Genomic DNA, 24,631 nt, shown 5'->3' on the forward strand with positions numbered 1-24,631 from the left:
GGTAGAGTCGGAGGACCTCGCGGAGGCCCTTGAGGCTGATGTACTGCAGGTCGCAGTAGGTCAGGGCCTTGACGTTGGCGTTGGTCTTGATCACCTGCTCCTTTGTCAGGGAGTCCGAGCCAATCAGATCACCTTTACCTGCAGAAGGACACACGGACACATTTACATCTTTGAAGCGGTAAATCAGAGAGTGTGTTTTCACTAGCCGTCTCCGCCTGAGGGAATCAGAGAAGTAAATGATATACACAGACGGCCGGAGCTGCAGATCATCAAAGACAGACGAAGATCAAAGGGATGGTCCTGCAAAGTCATTTCTACAGAGATGGCAGGGAGAAGGTGTTGCACTGAATGGTAATTGTACATTACTTTCTTTTATAAAGATATACTAACATCACAAAACAGCCTTTAGCAGAGTTAGTATTCCTGAATGTCAAAGTTGGTGCAATATCTGTATTAAAAGCTCTTTAAAGAAGTATTCCACTGATTTAGCAAATCAAGATTAGCATCCTTGTGAAAACCAATGTACTTGATTATTTAACATGATGCAAACTTTTGAAGAAACATCTGTACTGGTCAATTTAAACATTTGAAATAGATAATAATTGAAATACTTGTGGCAGTCAAAGCACTATTAGTGAAAGAAGATGGAGGAAAGTGAAAGTGCTGAAAGGACTGATGGATCTGAAATTGTCAAACTAAGCAAGAAGTTTTAGCTGAAGAGAAATCACTGAAACTCTTAGTTAAACAGTTACAGATAAATACATATTTATACATATATATATATATATATATATATATATATATATATATATATATATATATATATATATATATATATATATATACACTTCATGATGAGGTCTTCTGTGGCTCTGAAGGAGCTTTGTGAAGTCTGATGAAATGAACCCTGATGATGAGGGTTATCTGTGTTTCGGCTTCGTAACTACCATTTCATTACCGGGCGGGGAGAACAAAGACACACTGCTGAGTTGCTTGATTGATAATGTATATCCACTTCCTTTTCTTTTCTCATCACATTAGTGACTTATAGGTCAGGATATCTCAGCCTCTGCTTGGATTCTCCTCTTCTTTTAATTGGTCTCACACGTTTTCTTTCTTTTTTTAATGCATTATTACAGTGAGAGAAGTGTTTTTATTCTTCTGCCTTCTTTCAGGAATCAGAAGGAATTTCTCTGACACAGAGTAAGAAACAACAGCCAGGGACAAGGACAACAACGCCGGACAAATAAAGGTCATGAATTGAACGGACTGTGTCATAAATATTGTATAAATATAAACAACAAGCACCAAAGACCACACAAGACATAAAAACTTGCTCTATATGTTGTAAATAATACATATGAAAAGTAATAAATAATGAATGGATATACATGGACTGGATGGTTATGTATAGTATGCACATGTACAGATGCATATATATATATATATATATATATATATATATATATATATATATATATATATATATATATATATATATATATATATAAAAGCATACCGGCAGCAGTGGACATATTGGTGAAAGGGGATTATTGCCGATGTATGGGCACCATCCACCATTTATTTCTTTTTTTAAATGATTCTTTGTCTGAAACCCCGATGAGGAGGAGTGTTTTGTCAGTAAATGCAAAGCAGAGACGCTGTCGCTTTCACGGAAACAAAGCCAGATTGATATCGAAGCCCCCGAACAGTGCACAGTATGTAACTGTGCTGTATATACATGCAGCATATCTTCATTGAGATTATTAACTGAGCCCACAGCATGATGTCGAGAAGAATGAAATATAATAAAGATGGAGGCCGACTTTCTTTTGTGAGGCTTTTTGACAGACAAAGCAGTGGAAAAAAGAAAGGAAACAGTCGTGGCCCTCCAGCTCTCCCAGAGACCTCCAACCACCTCCACATCCAGCAGCCGTCTGCACCCTCATTGCACCCCCCACTGCTCTTAATTTGGCAGGATGAGCTCTTTACATGCTCCGCTTGTCTCTCTGTCTTTTTCACGTCACTCACACATCTGCTCCCCCACTTATTCTCCCTTCCCACACCGCACGGCTGCAGCTCGGCTCCAGTTGTCTTTTGTTTCGCGGCGGATGACGGGTGACGCCGGAGCCCAGGGGGCGACAGCGAGATAATCACAGCAGAATGTTAAAACTGAGCAGGGGGCGAGAGCTGGAAAAGTGGCATTTAAGAGCGCGTGTTTGTCTGGACTTCTTCAGTGTGTGTGTGTGTGTGTGTGTGTGTGTGTGTGTGTGTGTATGTGGAAGAGACGAGGGCAGACAGGGCAGATAGAGCAGGGCCCTCCATCACAGAGGTTTATGGACCAAACAGATCTGGGGAGCCCCCGAGAGGAGCTGCCCACTGGGAGCTCCCCGAGAACTACGTACCTTTTAAGGGCTTTTTTTCTGTTTACATTCGTTCCACCAACAGGAGCGATGAAGTGACCAAAGCCAAGTTTGCTACAAGCTCTCTTAGCTTTTGTGTGTGTGCTATAATAATATATAATCTACTTTGTTACACACCACAATCATATGAACACAAGCCAAGTAGCCGCCATAAAAGTGTGTTGCAATTTTTCTGGGGGGGGCAGACTAAGCGATTGTTATATAAAACTGTAAATCATAGCTTGTTTTATGAGAAAAAAAGTCAAAAACTACTGTATTTAGATGTATTGAAGACCATAAGTAATATACAAGTGAAATATATGGTTTGGTACATGACGAAATTAAACTGTCACAGATGTGCTCAAATGCAAATCTTGGAGTCCTCGCCTAAATTTTCACCTAAATTTTCTCTAACTTGGTTTCTGCTTCACTTTATCAAAGTCAACCTTTGCAGAGAGAATATTCACATATTGTGTTATGATTTGGGTTAGAGAATGTTCACATATTGAGCTATGATTTGGGTTAGAGAATGTTCACATATTGAGCTATGATTTGGGTTAGAGAATGTTCACATATTGTGTTATGATTTGGGTTAGAGAATGTTCACATATTGTGTTTTGATCTAGTTTAGAGAATGTTCACATATTGTGTTATGATTTGGGTGAGAGAATGTTCACATATTGTGTTATGATTTGGGTTAGAGAATGTTCACATATTGAGCTATGATTTGGGTTAGAGAATGTTCACATATTGAGCTATGATTTGGGTTAGAGAATGTTCACATATTGTGTTATGATTTGGGTTAGAGAATGTTCACATATTGAGCTATGATTTGGGTTAGAGAATGTTCACATATTGTGTTATGATTTGGGTTAGAGTTGGACCTTACAGCTGCATCATTTCAAAAAAATAATAATCCTGAAAGTGATTTTTTTCTCGGCAGACCTAAAACCTTTTCATTTTTTTCTGTGTCATCTTCATTTACTCTTAACCAGTAACATATAGACTGATATGTATACATCTGAACAAAATCTCACATGTGTACTTTTTATTATAACACCAACATTATTAAAATAGCCCTAGTGGTTGCAGAGATACACCCTTTTTAGTTTGGGCATGCAATTTTTGAGCAGAGGCCTAAAAATAGGTTGGTTTTAAATAGCTTGTTTTGTAGTCTTTGTGCTACTGGGTTAGCTTAGCTTACGGTAGAGTAGCTCCCACATGCTCTTTGGCTCAGTGGGTATGTGATCAATGACTTAACTTCTGGACTCACTGTTGGTCCATTGGTCTGTGCTTTCCACCATTTTTTGTTGTCACAAGCTATTGTTTGTCTTTTTGTGTCAAAAGCCGTTCGCCAGTGTTTACGACCAATCATTCTACACTTTCATTAATTATTGAGCTATTCAAATAAATGAATAACCAAGACTGACAAGCTGCCTTTCAAACCTGAAAGCGGCAGCAGGGGAAAAAATATGCGCGCTTCATGATTAGTAACTAGCGTGCACTAGGGGCCCATCGAGGTCATGACTACCTGAAGCCACTGTCACACGCCATTAAGCTAACTCCACGTAAGACTTCCCTCCATACGTTACACTGATCTGGTGTGATGGCCAAAGTGAAGGTCAATTTAAGGCCACATTTACAGGCTGAAAAATTAGACGAAACGAGTGCACTCCATCGCAGCACGTTACACGAGTCACGCATGGAACCGAAATGCTTCATACAGCCTTGACATATGACATTTCAATTTTCTGATGGAGAAGAGAAAGAGCAGCAGAAAAGCGATTACCAGCTGCAGTCTGCAATGTACGAGCTCCAAAGGATATTGCTGATGGCTTTGGTGTGTGTGTGTGTGTGTGTGTGTGTGTGTGTGTGTGCATGGCTAATTGAGTGTGTGTTCATGTTTCAGAATGTGCTAACATTGCATGATGCGCGCCCATGTCTGCGTCCGTGACTCTAATTGACTGAACACCTGGCTGCACTTTAACACTCGGAGATCTGTTTTGGTGAAACTGGCCAATAGTTGGAAATGAAAGCGTTTTTTAACACAGGATAATTCCTGGAAGAACGCCCGTCGACGCAGGTTCTTGGTAAAGGCCGTGTTGGGCTGCACCAACAGCCTTCTGGGCTCTGCTCGACCCACACATTGTCATTAATAATCAAGGTGCTTTAATAATATAATGATCTATTCATTATTAATACCGGCACAGCACCGCATTCAGCTATTGATGTGTGTGTGTGTGTGTGTGTGTGTGTGTGTGTGTGTGTGTCATGATCAAGATCAAATATGGGCCGAGGGCTCTGCATTTGAAGATAAATCCACTTCATCTCGCACACACACAGACGCACAGGTACGGACCATTAATTAAATTCATCTTGACCTTTGAGAAACTGTCTTTTAAGTCGTATACGTCTGTCGTCGCCACACGTGAAAACGCCCTCGTCTCTCCGTCTACCACTCTGTCCGTTACTCATTCACATAAACACGCCTCGGGAAAGCTCGATGTTTGCTGGATTAGTGTTGCAAAGGCTTTGATGCACATCCAGGGGAAATTAGATTCCAGCCTGCGAGACAGCCAGCCAACTAAAGAAATGATTCTGAGCTGTTGTCACAGGTGCGACATTGTGTCTGACCGCTCAGATTTCAATTTGCAAGATTTCTTTTAGCGCCAGTTGTCTCTAACTTTCACTGCTTTGTTGATTCTGATTTTTTTGTTTTGTTCCATAAATGTGTTGTGTGTCTGCGAACATAGTTAACACAGGGATTGGCTTCTGGTGTCACCAGAGCCAATAATTATTGCAGATGTGCAACATTTTAAGATTTTGCAATTGAAAGGCTACAAACAAGGTTTATTTTTTAATCAAAATTTCCATTATATATACATTCATGTTCACTTAAGATGAATTGAATGACTGTAGTGATCCCTGCAACCAGCAATCAGTTGCACACAAGCAATACATTTTCAAGAGCGTATATATTGTGTATTGTTGAAGTGCCCTCTCAGCTGCATACAAATAAATTAAATTAAATAAATTTCCGACATTACTGATTTCACCTCAGAGGCGGATGTTTTATGTTTTCATAAGATGGCAGCCTTCCTGTATGGCGCTCTCATATATAATTACAATGTCCTTTAAAAACAACATTGCTATTCACGTTGCCTATGTGGATGGAATATAAAACTACAGATCCGTTCGTGATTTCAATTTTAATGGTGCAATCATTAAATTGTATGTTAACCTTTATGTTGTTATGACACGCTGATTAACAATAACATTTAAAAATGGCACTTCATGTCAAAAAAGTTGCTGACCCGTGACTGGATGATAAAAACAGGTTGTTGAAGGTGTTATTAATACTGTGAGCACCACAAGCAAATATATATACGTGTGTATATATGTATATGAATATTATCACCGATTTGTTTTGTCGCTTCTTCATCTAATCTCCAAGAAAATTGCTTTCCAAAAGCCGAGAGTTTTAATATATATTTTAAGGATGTTTCTGTGACTTTCAAGGATTGCAAGTTTTATCGGATGTGTGCAAATTAATAAAATCTACTGTCGAACATAAATATCGCAGGCACAAATTGCTCTCGGATAAGATTTTGTAATCTACTCACACAGGTACAAAATATTTAAATGCATTGCTATGACTTTAACAGTAAGGTTTATTGACTGAAACATTTTTAAAATGCTCCCAGTTTTCCCTGACATTTTCCAGAAAGTGGTCCTTCTGCTGGCATCCGTTTTCCTCCAAATGTACTCGGCTGAAGTTTGACTTTTTAATATTTTTTTCTCCTCAACTACTTTAGTTTAGCAGTGAATTTGTAGAGCAAAGATAACCTTTATTGAACGTCTGATTCTCTATATATACAGTGTATGTGCCATAACTGTGAAAACTATGTTGGGATTGTGCAGAATGTAAATGAAGCCTGAGGAGCCGATGTGCTCCAGCCTCATCTGGTTTTCATGCATTCATAAGATCACAAGACACAGCACTGCCTCAGTCATTCATTCATCCATTCATCTCTTTTTTCAACATCTATACTCTGCCATATGTGAGGTCTGATAGCTTCCTACATCTCTATTTGCGCTGGATTGGAGGATTACTGTGTATAGCTCACAGGCTCAACACTGCGGGGAAGCCTTGACTTTGTGTGTGTGTGTGTGTGTGTGTGTGTGTGTGTCAAGTCTGGTGATAACTCTGTAAAGCAGCGGAGCACAAACAACAGCTCTTTATCAGCCCTCCCTCAGCCATGCCTTCCCTTTCGTTTGAGTGATATACACCCATACGCCTTCATCCGTCCTTCCTCCTCCTTTCCTTCGTCTCCCTCATCAAGCTAATTTCCACTAAAATCAGAATCAAGATGCTCTTCAGGTCTGATTGGATGAAACCAAACTCATCCCTGTGGAAGGATTTCAATAATGAAATCACTGAACTGAGAGGCGATCTATCAGTCCGTACTTCATTAACAGTATTTGATATTAAAAGACGTATTATCGCCATCTCACTTCCTCTCATTAAGTCTCACGTTGTCAGGTAATTGTCTACCAAAGCTACGGGGGTACTGTGTAGTTTTCATCCCATTCTGTATCACAAATTAAGTCCAACAATCAGCTAAAGTCTTGTCGTTATCAGTTTTTTTGTTCCAGTCTCTTATTAATTAATTAGAAAATGATTGCACTAAATTAGGGAAACAAAAAGGAACATAGCTCAAATATTAAAGGCGAGACAGAAGCAAGTATGTTGTTGGAGTTATTTAACATTTCTGTTTGGCTCAGAAGAAACCGGCATAATCACCCCATAATAAATATATATAAATAGAGGGAAAGAAATAGAAAAAGGAAGCAAAACCTCTACAAAAGACTTCTAACACGTACTGCACAGTATTCTAATGTCTCTCCTAAGTATTTGAATTACACACAATCTTACCAAACAGCTGCTTGTGTCCCTCTTTTATCTTTTATGTGAACGGGTGCATTGAACACTGTAAACATGCCAAAGGGACAATCTGCCCTTTTGTGGCTCCACATGACTGTGAGCTCTTCATCCTCCGGTGACTTACCCAGTATGGCCAGCACGGTGTTGTCCTTCAGGACCTCCATGGACCCCGAGCAGACGAAGTAGATGGCCTGCAGGGCGTCTCCCTGCCGGATGAGGAACTCGCCCGGGGCGCAGAAGGAGGTCTTGATGATGAGCGAGAGCGAGCGCAGGCAGCCCCGGCTGGCCGACTCGAACAGGGGCAGCTGCAGCAGCTCCTTGTTCAGGTGCATGGCGATGTCGGCCCTCAGCTCGTCTGGGAAGTCCTTCAGCAGCTGTCGAGCAAGAGGCGGTTCACACTCAACAACAGGTGTTCTGAGGCTGTAATTGCATGATTATTAAGTCCGCACAGAAACTGTAAACGAACAAAAGCGTAAATGCTCTCCAGTACGACCGAGACTTCAGCCACCGGCAGAGGAAACGAGTGAGAGATGTGTGTTGACCACATGTATTGACCCATAATCTAGTAAACTTTAATTTGTAAGTGTTCATTTTCAAGTACCGTAAAAGTCGGGTTACACGCCACTACTACCTTCGGTCAGTGTCCCCTTTTGCTCCCCGCTGTAGCCAGCTGGCGCTCATGCTAGTTGCCCGCTAACTTCCGCTAGTGCTCCGCTAGCTCTCCGCTAGCTCCCCAACAACCACTGAAGGTAGCGGGACCAGCCCCGGCTTGACACCCGACTTGGGCAGAGGGGACGCGGGCAGTAGCAGCAGCAGTGGGGAGCTAGCAGCAGGAGTGGGGAGCTAGCAGCAGTGCTAGCTAGCGCTGCTGCTAGCTTGCTACAGCGGGACACTGACCGGAGGTAGGAGCGGCTTGTAACCCGACTTTTACGGTAGATTTGATGTGTGTGAGAGAGAAATAGAACAAGACCTGCAGCGTCGAAAAATAAAATGTCTCAAACTTTCCGCGAGATTTGTCCGTTTGAGTTTCAAGAGGAAGATTTGAAGTATCAAGCACAACCTTCTATTATTAAAGAGCACTAAATGTCGTATTATTCTGGAACTTTCTGTTTCCACCCGCACGCCCAGTGTACGTGAATAGTCGTGTGATATTCCTTTACAGGCGTTCTTGTACGGATGGAAACAATGCTGAAGCGCCCTTGTGGACGGAGATGGTTTCTTTGATGCGTGTGGATGTAGCCTGAGAATAAAAAGCAGGCTTCCACACAGCCTTTCATAAATCTGTAAGTACCCGAGACTTTCAGTAATTCCCCAACACGATGTGATAAATGAAAATGTGGAGCAGAATGAAAGTTGAATGAAGGCTATTGAGGTTCAGGTTATCAAGATTCATTCTGGAAGGGAAAAAAAGATGAATAAAGTAAAGAGAAGTGAAACAGAATTTTGATTTGAACGAGAAGTAAAACAGATTTTTATTTTATGTGCACGTAAAACAACTGACATTCATTCGGAAAGTGATAAAAACTATTAAAAATCCTGGTTCCTCATGATAATCAATGAATTCCAACACCTGGAAACAGTGAGAACTGCAATGCATACACACGAGGAGAACGCAGGTCTCTCCTCACCTCGTTGACGTCGATGCCGTTGTTGACCGACCAGGTGGTCTGGAAACACTCCAGCATGCGCTGCTCCAAGGCCTTGGGCAGCCGGTGGACCCGGATGAAGTCCTTCAGGTCCTTGGTGCGGGTGTGGTAGAGCGAGCGCCGCGAGTACATCCTCTGGATGATGGCCGTCACGTTACCGAACACCACCGCATGCATCAGCGCTGGAAGGAGTGTGATACAGATTTAATTACAGACTTGTTTGATTGGCTTTTATCTCGAGGGCTCAGGAAAATCCCATGAAGCTTCTGCACGGCAGGGAGCTTCGCTGGACGTCTTCGTAAGCCCCAAGAAGTTAAAGAGCGCGGGGCTTTAAAGGACTTAGCTGTTTTAAAACCACTGTAAAGCACTGCCACAAGTGGATTATTGCTTTCACATAACGGAAATAGCACACCACTGAAATAAAAAGAGTCCCCGTGATGAATAAATCTTTTATTTCTAGTGAGAAAAACACTAAATTATCGTTATAAAACCCCAAACAGCTCTGATCCCAGTGTGAGAAATGACTCTCGGTTGTTGTATATTATCTTAATAAACATGTCGGCGTTGAATGTGAACACAGCTGCCCAGCAGGTGTCTGATAACGTTCCTTTCGGACTGAACTGCAGAGCGGTTTCTCTCCCTAAATGTAATTCCTGCCCAAGTAGAAAAGCTGCTGAAACAGCGCTCGGGCCACAGGACACTTACACAGTCCAGTGACACCCAGACTAATGACATCATTTTAGGATGGCTGCTCCCGCGGGCGCAGTGACCCACCTCACATTTAGCCGAGTTAAGACGTATAAATATCTTTCAGTTAGAGCTTAAGGGCACAGAGGACCGAACAATTCAGAGAGGTTAATGAAGCCATGGTCTCCTCTCTTTACTCGCTCTCTCTCTGTGTGTTTGAGTTAGCTTTGATAAGGGAGGACACATACTCACACCTCTGTGGGTGCAAGGTTATTAAAAAGCAATGCAACACAAAAAACACCCACTCCAAAAGCAGAAATGTAATTAAAGGACGAGGACAGCTTTATTCAATGTTTTTCTTACTGTCAACACATCCCATAAAAAGACCAAACCAACAACCAACAACCGGGTTCATCTGTTCTTTCTTCACTTTTTGTTTTCCATTCTGTTTTGGACTGGAAGCCTTACTTGAATTTGAAAGCACTGAGTTTGTAACTGTGCTCAATTTATCTGTGTTATAAATACAGTTGTTAAAAAAACAGCAAGTGAGTGCAGTGGGATTCATTTAGCACAGCGGTTATCTTTTCCTAAGTCCTTATGAGATCTCCGTCCCATCTTTCCTTCACCTCATGCCGTTTCCCATCGAGGTGGAGGAAAAGCATTTAAGAAAAGACATTAGGAGCCTTGGTTTTGTTTCGTACTAAATAAAGCTTAATTCATTTTCCACCTGCTCCACTCTTCATTCAATAAAAAACCAAGAGTACTGCAGCTTTTAGCAGCAGGAAATAGTACATCTGTTTTGAACTATGGATTAATACATATCTGATGCTCTACTAAGACAGTGTGTGTGAAACTGAAACTGAATCAAATAAAATATTATAAATTACAGCACAGCTAATATTAGCTTTGTAACATGTAAAATGTAATAGGCTATGGCACACATTTTAATTAGCACCTTTCAAAGGAAAATAGCAGATTTTATTATTCTATCATCCAGTAAATGCCGAGCACAGACATTGGGATTTGTTACCTAAACGCTGTGTGTGTGTTTGTGTGTGTGTGTGTGTGTGTGTGTGTGTCATGTATTCACTGTGGAAACAATCTTATCATATCTTAAATTATGATTAAAGTTTTAGCCATCAAAGAATGACTGTAAGTTATCCACGTACATGTCCTCAAGGTATAATAGTAAACGTGTGTGTGTGTGTGTGTGGGCGTGTTTTACCCACCTTGTGGGGACAGCCCTCCTTTTGGGGACAAAGTGGGGACAAAAAGCACATCCCCCATCACGTAAATCCTTATATTTTAGGGTGAAGACTTGGTTCAAGGTTAGGGTTAGCTTTAGGTTAAGGGTTAGTACTAGGTTAAGGTTAGGCTGGTAGAAGTTAGGATAAGTCTCAAGGAAATTAATGCAAGTCAATGTTATGTCCCCAAAAGTCATGAAAACACAGCTGTGTGTGTGTTCACATTTACAGCCAATTCAATGTGCACCGGGGCTTGAGACATCCTCACACATCATTGTGTCCTCTGACCATAAATCTTTTCTCTCACCAAGTAACCTTTCCATTTATTTCTCATTTCTTCTTGTATTGCTTTCTTCCAGAACATTCAGCTCTCGTCATTATGGATCAGCACAAAAACATCAGAATTCATAACTCAAACAGGTAGTACTGTGCTGTATCCGACGAATATTGACTGTTTTAGTGAAGCGAGATAACATATATAAAACAGATATGGTATCTATCAGACTCATTATTACTGCAACATATTATTGCAGCTTATTAAAAATAACACACAGGTTTTAAAGCTCCATCCGCAAACACATGTTGAATTTCAGGACAGTAAAGAGGATCGGTAAATAGACTGTGCCGATGTATTTAAGGAACTACTTTTCGGTGATTAAAGACCCTCGTTGACATTTCACAGGGCAAATTTAAGTGATAAGAAGACAATGTATTTATAAGACCTATTATCTTCAATGATTGGAGCTCCAGAGTTCTATTTAAATAATCAAATATAATCAAATAATTATATGTTTTTGAAATGATTGTTCTGCCAGCACTGCAGCGTTAAATGTACTATGTTAAATGCCCTTTTCCAATTTCCTCCAATCAATCTTGTGATCTTCAAGTGCTGTGACAAAATTCAAGTATTTGATTCCTTTTCAAGAATTGGCTGGATATTTACCAATATGAGGTCATATTCTAGAACATATAATCATCAGTTTTTCTTTGCTGAAATGTACCATTCTCCATAAAACTACAAAAAAAGCAGAGCTGCCGAATGCTCTCGGTTTGTTTTAGTAATATCAAAAAGCGTTCGCTGTTTAATATTAAATAATAGTGATAGACAATCCATCTGTAGTCAGATCGATTTCGATACATCCCGGTAACAAACAAACAAGCACACAGCCGAACATGTAATGAAACCCCTCAATCAAGAATCAACGCACTAATGAGAGGCTGAATGGATGGTTTTGCATACAAGAGTGTGTGTCGGTACTATTGTACAAAATGTGCTCGGCTGAGTGTTGATGTCTCACTGGAGCCGGATAATGAGCTGAGTGAGTACTTAAGATTGAGAGGAGAAGTGACGCACACACCGATACCGGGCCGATACTGACTCAAGTAAGATGGATGATGGGATGATGGGATGATGGGATGTGCACGGCCCAGGATTAAAAGACAAAAAACCTCTGGAAAGAGATGCAGACGTTTCTTTGTATGTGGAACTACAACTACTGTTGAAAAAGGGAAATAAATAATGTGTGTATATTACATAATGTATTACATCAATGGTGCTCGGTGCTCAACTATAGTCAAAGTTGAATGATGGACAATGTTTTCCTGAGGTTGAATATTTAATGTGAAGACTCCAGCCGTATTATCTGCCCAGAGAATTGTTTTTGTTGCTGCTGTTTATGATGCAAATAATAAAATAAAAAATGCACGACAGGAATGCCCTACTGTTTCTGTTTGTCATGTTTTTCTTGTGTTGCAAATGAGCTACAACTACCCTGTGCATCCCTGTGTGGACATTAAATGATCCTTGAATCGTTGTACATTATACACTCTTATTTTAATTCCTGTTTAACTTTTAAATCAATTTGTTGCTGCATTAAAAAGGTTTACACTTGAGGAATTTTTGCAAAGTGTAGGTTTCTGTATTTTACTAATAAATAAATACATAAATAAGTAAATAGATATCTATGTATCTATTTGTTCCATTTTCTTTTCCAATGTTAGTAAAGCAACGTTTAAGTCGACGTTGCCTGACACTTAAAAGAATGATCCAAACAGCTCATGACCTAAACTCTGATATCGGTACTCGGTATCTGCCGTGACCCAAAGTCCTGGTTTCGGTATCGTGACTGAAAAAGTCGTATCGGTGCGTCCCTAAAGTAGTGGAACTAAACCCCAGGTTTCTCACCTCCTATGAGCATGGTGCAGATGGAGAAGATCTTCTCTGAGTCCGTGTTGGCCGACACATTTCCAAACCCCACACTGGTGAGGCTGCTCAGGGCAAAGTAGAGCGACGTCACGTAGCTGCTCCGCATCGTCGGGCCGCCGCCCAGCACCCCAAAGCTCCCGCCGCCGGCGTCCGTCCCCGCCGTGACCTCGCCCCCGGACGCGTTTCCATAATATTGGCTGGAGTTCCAGGAGCCCTGCGCTGCGACCTCTGACCCCGACACGTTCCACTGGCTGCTGTTGGCCGGGAAGCTGCTGGCCGTGACGGGGACCGGCGACGTCAGGGCGGGCAGGAAGTAGGGGGTCCCCAGGCGCTTGGCCAGCTCGTGGAGCCAACCTGGAGGAGAGAAATGAAAGGAATAATCTTTATTTTACTCAAAAAATATACAGCAATTCAGCACTGGCTGATCTTTTTCAGTTACCTGTGATAAAGGGAACTCATTATATACTATTACAAGCACAACACTAGACCTTCTTCATCTCCAACTGCACACTAAAGCTCCATTAGCGCTGACTTTCAGTGATAGGCATCGATTGGTGGTAAGTAACTGAGTACATTAACTCAAGTACTTTTCTTAAGTACCATTTTAAAGTACTCCCATTTATGGAACTATATTGTGCAACTCCATTGCATCTCAGGGGAGAAATATTGTACATTTTACGCAACCTACTTTATTTAACAGCTAAAGCTATAACATTTAAAACATAGGATAAACCTGTGAAATATGATGCATAATTAGAGATTAAAGGCTCTGTATCATGTTGGAGGTAGATAAAGATTTACATGAGGTGGCCATTAATAATGATAATGCTGTAATGTGTTAAACAACAGAATGACATTATCTTATGCACATTAGATTTCTCAGAATTCTTAGAGACCTTTTCTGCATGAAGTACTTTGATACTTAAGATACATTTTGCAGGTATACGGATGCACTTTTACTCAAGAGGAACATTGACCGGAACGGTGTTTTTTATCTTGTTGTATTGCTCCGTTTACTTAAAATAATCCAAGCGTTGTCCACCCTTGTAGGTCAGGGCCTGGTTTTGCTCGTCTGCACTGAACCCGGACATTAAGTTGTACTGTTCTGTCCAAAGCGTAGCTGGCACAAATAATACTTAGTTTTTTTGTCTCTTTTGTGTACCAAATGGACACCACATGACTTGACCCCAGTGTGCTACAACTATCAATAATAATAATTCAGCTTCAGAGGAAAAAAGGAAGAAAAGAAGACGGCCATGGAAGGAATAACGAAGGCGGAAAGTAAAAAGAGAGGAATGATGAATTATTGAAAAACAGCTGTGTGTGAGTGTGTGTGTGTGTGTGTGAGTGTAAGTGTGTGTATGTGTGTGTGTGTGTGTGTGTGTGTGAGTGGTAAAACCCATCTGAGCCGCTGACAGCAGAATCAGAAAGACAGCAAGGGGAGGGAATATGAATAATACAATATGGATGCATCCATTGATCTCCGGCATCACACACTTCTACAGGCTGGAAGCTTTTGACCTTGTGTTTGTGTGTGTGTGTGTGTGTGTGTGTTCTGAGACAGTGAGACCAGCCTGCCAGCATAAATAAGCAGAAGTGACAATCGAGCAGTGAGCAGAGTCGCGGTGAAGCTAAACCAACAACATTAGAGGATTTAGCACCTGAGTAGTTTCCTAATTACTTTGTCATTAGCACACAACTTAACCTCCACCTTCCTGAGGAACTGTGGACCCGCTAAGCCGTTATATTGCAATCAGGCATGTCCGTTAATGTTATGGAAAGGGACGAGCTACAACAGAGCAGGTTTGGAGACCGACGTTGAATTAAAGGCACTTTTCTTTAATGACTTGACTTTGCATAAACACATCGTGCTCAGACTTCAGTGGCAGTTTATAACAGAGAATATGCAAATATTTAAATTAACTATACATTTGTTTTAAGCCATCTGATGGATTGCATGTGTAGGTAAAGTAAACACTCTATACAAAAGGATTCAAAACACAAGCTGAAGTATCATTGATTCCTGCTGCTCACCGCTAAGAAATGATCAAATCATGATCAGTTAAAGCTCCATGGACCGGCGATTGATTTTACCTTTTTTTTTCATTTAAGTGCTCAAGACTCAAGATATACTTGCTCTCTGCCAAAACATAAATAAATAAAAACAAGGTACAACAGCCAAAACTAAAGCAGTCTACTACAACAGTCCTCTATCCCTCTAAATCTCCCTGAATGTGTTGAAACTGTTCAAGAGAGGAGTCTATTCTACGAGGCAAGCACTTGAAATGGCCAAGAGTACCTGAACTTTCTATTGATTTATTTCGGTGGAAACTGTTGACAGTGTTTCTCTGCCTCTGTCCAAGGTGCTGATTTCTCGTCTCGAACTGACTGGACTCTCTAGTGAGCTGTCTGTGGTCCTGAACTCCTGTCACGCCGATTTTCCCCGCACTCAATTTACTGCCATGGAGATGCAGTGTTCAGGGGATTTCAAGAGCTACAGCCACTGGGAAGTCTCGCGGGATTTTACTGGCCTTCTGAGTCATTTCATGAAGACATTATGTGAGTCACTGGTACCCAATGTGTAAAGAAAAAAGTACCAATACTCTTTTTTTTGGTGGACTTTGACACCATCCTTCACTATTATTGAGGAAACAGAGAGTCCAGCATGGAGGACGCTAATGCTATACCATATTAGCTGTGATGCATCATGCAGTTTTATATTGACCTTCAATGCCAAAAAAATAAACTCCACTAAAGAGGCAATGGTGAGCCCGAAGTCAATGGGACAAATGCATCTCAGTTATAACCTTCCTGAGCACGGTGATTAAACACAGCCAAGCTCTTTTCATGGGGTTTGTTGACAGATTCAGTTCCTCTACGGGTGCTAGATGTTTCTTTCTTCTTTTTCCCCGAATGTGTGTGTTTAAAAAAAAATAAAGATATAAAAAATGTAAGATGTGTACTGTGTATTTGGGGTTGTTTGTCCTTGACTAACAGGCAGTGCTAGCCGGCGCCTGCTTCCCACCTCTAAAGTTCTTGTTGAATTTTTGATTTTCTGGCTCTTAAAATCTTGCAAGACCAACAGTAAATCCAAAGGTCTCTTTAGAAACCTACAGTATGCATGACAACATGTACCATGTCTACTTTATGTCCATTTCCTTATCCTTATCGTCCATGTCTGCGCCCTGTGTGACGTCTACAGCCCCACGAGGGACTGTGAGGACAGCCCTTCAATTACCCAATAGCCCTGCAGACAAAACTGTACCTCTCCCAAGTGGGAGCCGATTGAGCCGTTAAACCGATGTCCATGCCGATAGCGGACCTTTATTGTGAATCTCAGTTAGTGTCACAGAAAGGTCAGGCTGGTCTTTGCTGTCCCCTGGATTCCCCGTCTGCCTGAATAATAAATCGAGGCAACGCTGACATGCATTGACTGCTGTGATTCTGTCATTATGTGGTTTCGCTGAAAGGATAATGATAGGTGGGTACAAATCAATGTGAGAGAGAGAGAGATGGAGGGAGAACGGTAGAGGAAACCATTGGGAACAGGCAGAGTGAAGTAAACATGTCGTTATGTGTCCCCGGGTCGAGTCCACAGCTTAGAAAACATGCTCATTGTGGTTCACTGTTTGACTCAACACCTTGTTGATGCTTGTGTTGATCTTTGCCCCCAAAGCTCCCTGCCCATCTGTTTCTACAGGTTTATCAGATTGTATGCCAGAGCTTCACGTCCCCTGCAGGATTTGAGATTCTCCACCCAGAGATGCTCGGGGAATATCAACAAAGCTTATCAAAAAGCATCGGCTGGGCTGAAAACTCCGGACACTCGGCGGTTGTGCTTTTGCATAACTGCAAAATTACTGACATCATTCTGCTCAGGAGTTTAAGTGTCATCTTCAATGTGTCTTTTTTCAGCAAGTTGAGGGAGATGAGCGTGCAAAGGGTTTAAGACGAACTAAGCAAGACTTTCATGCAATAATCTACACTTCTCATCGCACTGAAACCACAGAGAGGGGCTGCAATAAGATGAGATCTCATTTAATCTGCATTCGGGAACACTCAAAATGTTTTTCCGGGGACAGAGCTCACGGTATAATTGACAAGAGTGATGGAGTATCCAATCTTAGATTTGCTCAATTTGCCCAAAATTAAATTCTGGTTTCAGGCTCTGGGAGCATATTTACTGTACAGGCACAGTGACAATTACAAACTTGAATACGAAAAGCTTTCTACCCAGAGAAAATGGATGCTTCCACTCCCGCCCCACAGACACTAAATATAGAGTTGAGGAAATACCAAATAGGAACATTTCATTTGGCTGTGGCCAGTGGACATTATTATAGGAGCTTAGTTCAAAAAGTTAAAAACAAAACTCAAGAAACGTAAATAGAAAATAAAAGAAAATTACAGTAAAAATATGAAAAGAAAATACTTTAAATGACATTTTATACTATCAGTCATTGTATGAAATAGAAATATGAAAAACGTGTTTGACCTCTGACTACCAAATTCTAATCAGCTTTTCCTCGAGTACAAATGGATGCTTGTGCCAAATATATCTGAATAAAAATGTGTCGTTTTTTTGTGCAAGAAATGTGCAAATGTTCACAGTACAAAGAAGAAGGAAAGAATATGCAATAAACAGAGGTAATAGCCTCAACGATGTGTGTTTTCATCATGCATGCATCATATTTAATAGGAAATCACCAGTAGAGTAAATGTACCTCACACCTCTTGAGTAGATGCACTTCCTTGTGTACTGACCTATATCCCAGGAGCCAGGACTTTCGATCTCCTTGCGGCCGATGAAGTACCAGACGCAGGCCATCCAGTGGGCCAGCAGGGCGAACATGGACATCAGCAGCGTGAGAACCACGGCGCTGTACTGGGAGTACCGCTCCAGCTTCTGCAGCAGCCGCAGCAGCCGCAGCAGCCGGACCGTCTTCAACAGGTGGACCCCGAAGTACTGCACAGGCAGATAGAGACCACATCGGTTCACACACACACACACACACACACACACACACACACAGCCTCAGCCTCCAGTGTTTCTTATCCATATAAAAAGGCCCCGTCCTGCGAAAAAGTCGGTCATTTTGATGTAAATTATTGAGCATTCTTTATTTCATTCTTTTCATCGTGTGCTATTAACACTTTTCTGAGTGGAGGTGACGGTTTTATTCAAAAGATAGATCTTATTCTATCGTTTCCCCCTCCAAATTTAAATTTTAAACCCATTTTGCATGCGTGTGAAGCAACCCTTAGCCCACAGTTTGAATCTTTCTCCCTTTAGGATTCTGAGCGCGGAAACAGAAACGAATGAGACCTGCACTGTGTGCACCAGCACCAGATTGGCTCGCTCCCATTTGTCAGTCTGATGCTCATCAGTTCTGAGGAAATGTTGATCTAATAAATTCACTAGGAAGCCAACGGCATTCTGCATTAACTTTCCCTTTTTTCTCTCCTAATTTGGCTCGCTGCCATGGGTGCGTCGGCGTGGAGAATGAATGCAGGAGACAGAGAGCTTTTCTTTCCTCGAAACAAACAAACAAAACACAAAGTGAAGGCTTGATTTGTACACACACACACACACAGAGAGAGAGAGAGGAGACTCACCACGCTGATGTTGAAAGCATACAGCAGGTCAAAGGGCAGGGCGGCAATGAGATCGACAAAGAGCCAGGTGGTGACGTAGTGCACGCAGATGGAGCGGGCGTCGTACACGACCTGGCCCGACGTGCTCACAAAAGTAGTTCGAAAGTTCAGCAGTATGTCTGCAGAGGACGACAACCACAGCAGAAGATGACAGCAGGAAGAGCGCAGGCGCTACTGACACATTACTGAAACATGGCGGTGAAGGACGCACAGTACAGAGCGATGGTTACTCAGCGAGTCACATGTAGGTTTGAGGATATTAGCGATGCTTATTATGTACTTAAAAGAACGTCACGGGAGGTTCAGAGTGACTTTGTCTTCAAAGTCAAACTGCACTTTATTCAAGTTACGGGAGAAAGAAGGTTGGAGACATCCTGTGATCTGTTCGGAAACATTGTGTCGCTTTTACTTTTTTAAGGTTTGAAAAGAAAAGTGATTATAGTTGGTGCATTTAAAGACGCTGACATCTTAATTATAAGAATCTTCTCAATAAAGGGATACTTCACCAACAAAATGATCATTTGAACACCAATTTCCTTGAATTCTTGGAGAAAACGTGTTTTTTTTTTTCCTCCAAGAATTCAAGGAAATTGATGTACAAATGATAATTATTTTCAATCTGTCAAATGAATACAGTTTTGCTTCAATTGATCAAGACTTTACTCGTGTTTTTGATTCTCCGTTCACCGGGGAGGGCGTGCAAGAAAAACAAAGTCATCTGGAAGAATTCAAGGTAACACGGGGAGAGCAACCGATATACAAAACGGTAATTTTGGGGGGCTTAAAAGAAAAATGTAATACAATTTGTGTCATAAAGGGGCTAAAACACGACAAAACCAGCAGCGTGGCTCTCATGTGAACCTGGTTTTCCATGTATCGGGTCTGAATAGGCGTCTGTAGGGTGTGTAGTTAGTTCATGAAAAGCTTCATATGATCAGAAATAACCAGAAGCCTGATGTCACATCTACAGGCTTGGCCTATTAGTCATAACAAACAGGATATCCGTTAACTGCGGGTGGCTCGTGTGATTTCATTGCAGCAGTTCGTTGATGCAGGGCTTGTGCTCACTCTTTTCCATTAAGGCAAATTGTCCTTTGAAGAGCACTCGGCACAACTCTCCCACGGTTAGATGGACAACGGAGGGGACAGAGAGGCCTGTTGTTTTCTAGGAAATGGGTTGGCAATGAGACTTAATGATCTGTTGTGAATGGCTCACATCCCTTTCACTGCTGTGTATGCATCATTAAAAACTCCAACTAAACTTCCATCATGATTGATGAGCCTCTAAGAGACAGGCTGTTTCATTGGCTTCTCTTTCGGGGGGCGGTTGATGAATCGCAGAACAGATAGCCGATCTTCTCAATTATTAAGTCTCGTTAGCTGTGTTTGATTAAAGAAAGCGCTAATGGAAACACGCGTTGACGCCAGTGCTCAGGTGTGTGTCCGTTGCCGTTAAAACGACTTCATTTGGCTCCACGCAAGCGTGGCAGACGTCTCACGAACGCACCTAAGATGAACAGGATCTCCACGAGGATGTCGCTGACGCTGGGCGGGCTCCGCGGGGCGGCGCCGCTGCCTTCGTCCCGCCCCGCCACCACCGTGAAGCACACGTTGTACGGCACGGTGACGGCCACGTAGAAGGTCGCCAGCAGGATCAACCAATCCCAGCCGGCCTTGAAGGTCCCGTAGTGGAGCAGGATGAAGCGGGACTTCTGGATGGCTGCCACCTTGTACTCCGGGATCGGAGGCTTCTCCCCGAACATGTTCTGGATCGGACGGCAAGGAGGGGAGCGAGAGAGAGAGAGAGAGAGAGAGAGAGAGAGAGAGAGAGAGAGAGAGAGAGAGAGAGAGAGAGACGTTATCACCACTCTCTGTTTCTCTCATGCAAACACTCGCTTTGCACTCACATTCTAGTCAAGAGCCCCTCGGGTGGAATTACAGTTTGTTTAAAATCTACAAGACATTATTTTTCATTTGGCTTTTTACAGGTGTTAATTGCAAAATACAGAGCATTAACATATCTTTACTTTGTAATGATGTCAGAAACTGTGGCACGTGTTTTTTATAACTTAAAGAGACATTAAGAAGAAAACATAGTTTTACGATTCAGTGTTTTGACGATTAAAAGGACTGTATTGCTTTAATCTAATTTTCTGATAGATTTTGTGTCCTTATTAATCATGTTGAGGACCCTGCTTATCGTACACAGGGTCTTATTGCAATGATCACCTCAAATAAAGCCTCCGTTAATACAGCGAAGAAAGAAATACAACTGAGCTGCGCATTAAAAAAAGTTTAAACGGTTAAATTGGATACTTGTATCATTAATAATCAATAAAGAAAATACAAAACAGCTCAATTCCATGTGTAAGCAAATGCAAAAAGCTAAAATAACCATACTTGAAAACAAATAATCCCTTAATAAGTGGGAGTCAAGCTTGCAGGATGGAAACTGCACAAGTCGGCATGTTGGGTTTTATCACTGAGATCAGCGAAAATGCAGCTCTTTTACCCCAAAGTCAACGTGATCACACTCCAGATGCCCTTCACACCATCTGTCAGGGTGTGTGTGCTGCAGCAGAGCTACAGGCTACACTGCAGCTAGTTGTGTGGTTTAAGAAAACCCTGTCGCATCTTGGGAAACAATTAAACAAACTTCTTTTTATTGCAAAAAAAAAGTAAATAACTTTGTATTCCATCTGGATAAAAAGAGTCTTTGAAAAGTCGGAATTCTTTGTTGTTGAATAAACCTGCAGGGATTTTTAAAAGTTGGCTTGTACTATATTTATTCTTACCTCTGCGACTTGAATGTGATCATTAGTGCAAAAGTCTCACAAGTGAAATAAATAATAATTCCAGGAGAGGCCGGCTGGGGCTAGTTTGGCATGCGATCCATCACATGGCAACCAGACATGTCATGACTATAATGAACCTGTTGCTGAGTCCAGGAAGCAGATTAAACACTTGTTTTTGCATCGATCAGAGGAGACAACAAGTGTTTGGAGATGGACGACGTGTCTCCGCCTCCTCCCACCGGAGAGAAGCGAAGCCAAAACATCCAAAGAGAGCGAGAACGAGCCCCGTTCAATTCCTATGAAAGATGCTCAGTGGCGCTCGAAGCGAGAATAACAAAACAAAGTTTGACTTCCGAGTAAAGAATCCAGATAAAATGAGCCGGATCCTGAAGCAGTCTCATGCGTTATGGGGTCCATAGATCAAGCGCACTAGCGCTTCCTTTAAGCCCGCCTCCAACGCTTCGTTCTCATTCACGTGAACAGAGGGAGGGAAATAAATCGGCTATTAGTGCATTATACACATTTTAGGACCTAATGATTTAGATAACGGATATTCATAGGGTTGCAAAATTCCGGGAATATTCGAAGTTGGAAACTTTCCACGGGAATTAACGGGAATAAATGGGACTATACGGGAATAAACTGGACATTTTGGGGTAATTTAACTGTATTTACCTTGTCATAAGCAAACATTTATAATACAACTTTTAAAAATGACATTTTTGACTTTTTTGACATTTTGTGAGTAGAACTTCATTCTTTCATCGAACAACAAAAACATGAACGTTGAATAAAAAAGGTGTATTCCCTATGATCACCACCCCCCGAGCTAGAATTGAAATCTCTATCTGTCTGCAATACCGCTCTTGGCCTCTGCGCAGCTCGGCGCTCTCACACTTGCCAGCATAGGGCTGAAACGTTCAGACGCAACACTGATGACAGAGACGTTCAAAAACAACAGAACGTTTATGTTTCTGGCAGACAATGTTCCCAACCAGCTGCATTCTGGGTACAGCTGAGCTAGGCGTGCATAGTCTTGTTCTCAACTACATTTAAGTTCCTTGTTATATGCTTTTGCAAAAATTTTTTTTCAAAATTCCCAAAATTCCCGTGGAAACTTTCCGGAAATTTACCGGAAAATGTCCGCATGTTGCATCACGTGATGGATCTGGAAGGTGTAATTCCACCGTTTGGCCACTATGCAAAATTGGCTTCAAAGCCCAGCCCTCCCCCCCCGTCATTTTTGGGATACATTTATTTAACGTGTGCTTTGATTCATTTTTTTTAGCTTGGCTCATGTCCCATCCGCTCACATGGAAAGAGGCGGGGTTTACGACCTCTCCCGCAGCCAGCCACTAGGGGGCGATTGAGATGTTTCGGCTTCTGGGGAGCTGTCATGTTCGTGCATCTTTCTATCGCAGGAGACAAACGCAGAGACACTTACGTTGTTGAGCTTGTTGAGTTTGCTCTTGTCTTGTTTCTGCAGGTGTCCCGACAGGTGATAGAGGACCGCTCTGCTGCGGCGCCGGTTGGTGTTGAAGCCCGGAGGGCGAGTTACCTGATGCACCTTCAGGCCCGTCTCCTCATCTGTGGAGGAGAAGGGAACATGCTGAGCCAAGAGCCAATCCACTACATCGGGTGAGAATTTAACCTGAGCTCTGTATCGACTGGAACTCTCTGAGAAAGGCTTTCTTTTTACCGTCTAACCTCGTGAAAAGTCATCTTATACAGTCTCACATGGGTCAAATCATCTCTCTTTGTTAACTTGTGTTGGAGTAGAAGTCCCAGCATGACAGATCTTAACTCCTCTGTACTCTGATGTACACATGCTGCTCTCGTGTTTGCGTAAATATTTGATGCGATGTCGACCTGCTGTCTGCCTTTGCGGCTCTTTATCGACTAAACAAGCCGTTCTTTAGGTAAAACTCAACACTGGGCCGAGATCCAGATCTGTATTTACAGATCTGGATCAAGTATTATCTCCAACACCTCATTCATGTCATCCTTCTTTGTCATTTATTGAATAATGGAAGATACGATCAGGGTCATTAAAGAAGGGAAGGGACACGAGGAAGTACAGCAGGTAGATTAAGGGAGTTGTTTGCTGTTAAGCTATCGCCACAGCGGAAAATCTTTTCATGCGCTCTCCATTTCCACTTTACATTTCCTATTATGATTTTCCCTCTGTCTGTCTACAATATGATGCCATGCTTGGCAACCCCTGTAACCAAATCATTTTCATACTCAGCCGGTAAATTTGATTTGTTCATCGTATTTAGGATGGATTTCAAACAGTTTAGACGGCGCAGCACAGAGAAACGAACCGCCGTCTCTGGGACTCTTTTCTGCCTCTCTGCATGTGCCGGTTATTCACGAGACCTTTACTACGAACGGACATGTGGCGTAAACACGGTGTGTGTTTCCTTTTTTTTGCCACGCAGCGCCTGAACCTGCATCTGTTTTGCATACTGGTGAATAATAAGGGTGACATTCACTGCAGGAGCTTTTAAACAGGAGAGACAACTATGTATAAAAAGAGGTGGCAAAGATAAACTACATTAAAGTAAAATGTTCCTGCTACTTTTCAATTGGCTGGATTTAAGGTCAGTGATAGAGGATCCAGGTCACTCAGGGGTGATACAATACAATAAAGTCAGAAGAACACCGCCATGTGGTTAAGATTGTGCGACAATTTGTTAGGTTTAGGCAACACAACTACTCGCTAGCTATACAAACAAGATATAACATCTTAATTAGTGACCTTTATAGATGCAGATTTTTGTATATTGTTACCCTAAGGCAGAGCCAGGAAGAGGACTTGCTTCTTACCGTAGCTATCACACTCTTCGTTTTAGGTGACTATACTCTAATGAAAACATAGTTTTTAATATTCTATGCTTTCGAAAATACACTCCATGCTGCACTAAGTGCCAAAAGAGAGCCGTTCATCCAGCCAGAAGACTGCCACTACGGAGCAGAAGCAGGTAAATGGGTTTGTTTGTGTCACAATCTCAAATGTCAAAGCCTTTTGTGTCACTTTCTCCCCTCTTT

General features: G+C 41.9%; 1 protein-coding gene across 1 annotated transcript in view; it reads right to left on the reverse strand.

The window, feature by feature from the left end:
* Positions 1–24,631, reverse strand: part of kcnh3 (potassium voltage-gated channel, subfamily H (eag-related), member 3) — a gene marked incomplete at its 3' end in the record, with an annotated part of 118,161 nt that overhangs the window by 7,550 nt on the left and 85,980 nt on the right. The window contains exons 4-11 of the mRNA XM_079231128.1: positions 23,025–23,167; positions 20,293–20,551; positions 18,747–18,904; positions 17,895–18,096; positions 13,110–13,484; positions 8,976–9,175; positions 7,472–7,721; positions 1–138 (exon numbers count right to left, since the gene is read on the reverse strand). The exon at positions 1–138 is cut by the window's left edge and continues 77 nt beyond it. Of these exons, the coding sequence (XP_079087254.1) occupies positions 1–138; positions 7,472–7,721; positions 8,976–9,175; positions 13,110–13,484; positions 17,895–18,096; positions 18,747–18,904; positions 20,293–20,551; positions 23,025–23,167 (1,725 nt within the window). The remainder of the gene's footprint in view (positions 139–7,471; positions 7,722–8,975; positions 9,176–13,109; positions 13,485–17,894; positions 18,097–18,746; positions 18,905–20,292; positions 20,552–23,024; positions 23,168–24,631) is intronic.

The sequence above is a fragment of the Taurulus bubalis genome (assembly GCF_910589615.1).
Source record: "Taurulus bubalis genome assembly, chromosome: 15".
NCBI classification, from domain to species: domain Eukaryota; kingdom Metazoa; phylum Chordata; class Actinopteri; order Perciformes; family Cottidae; genus Taurulus; species Taurulus bubalis.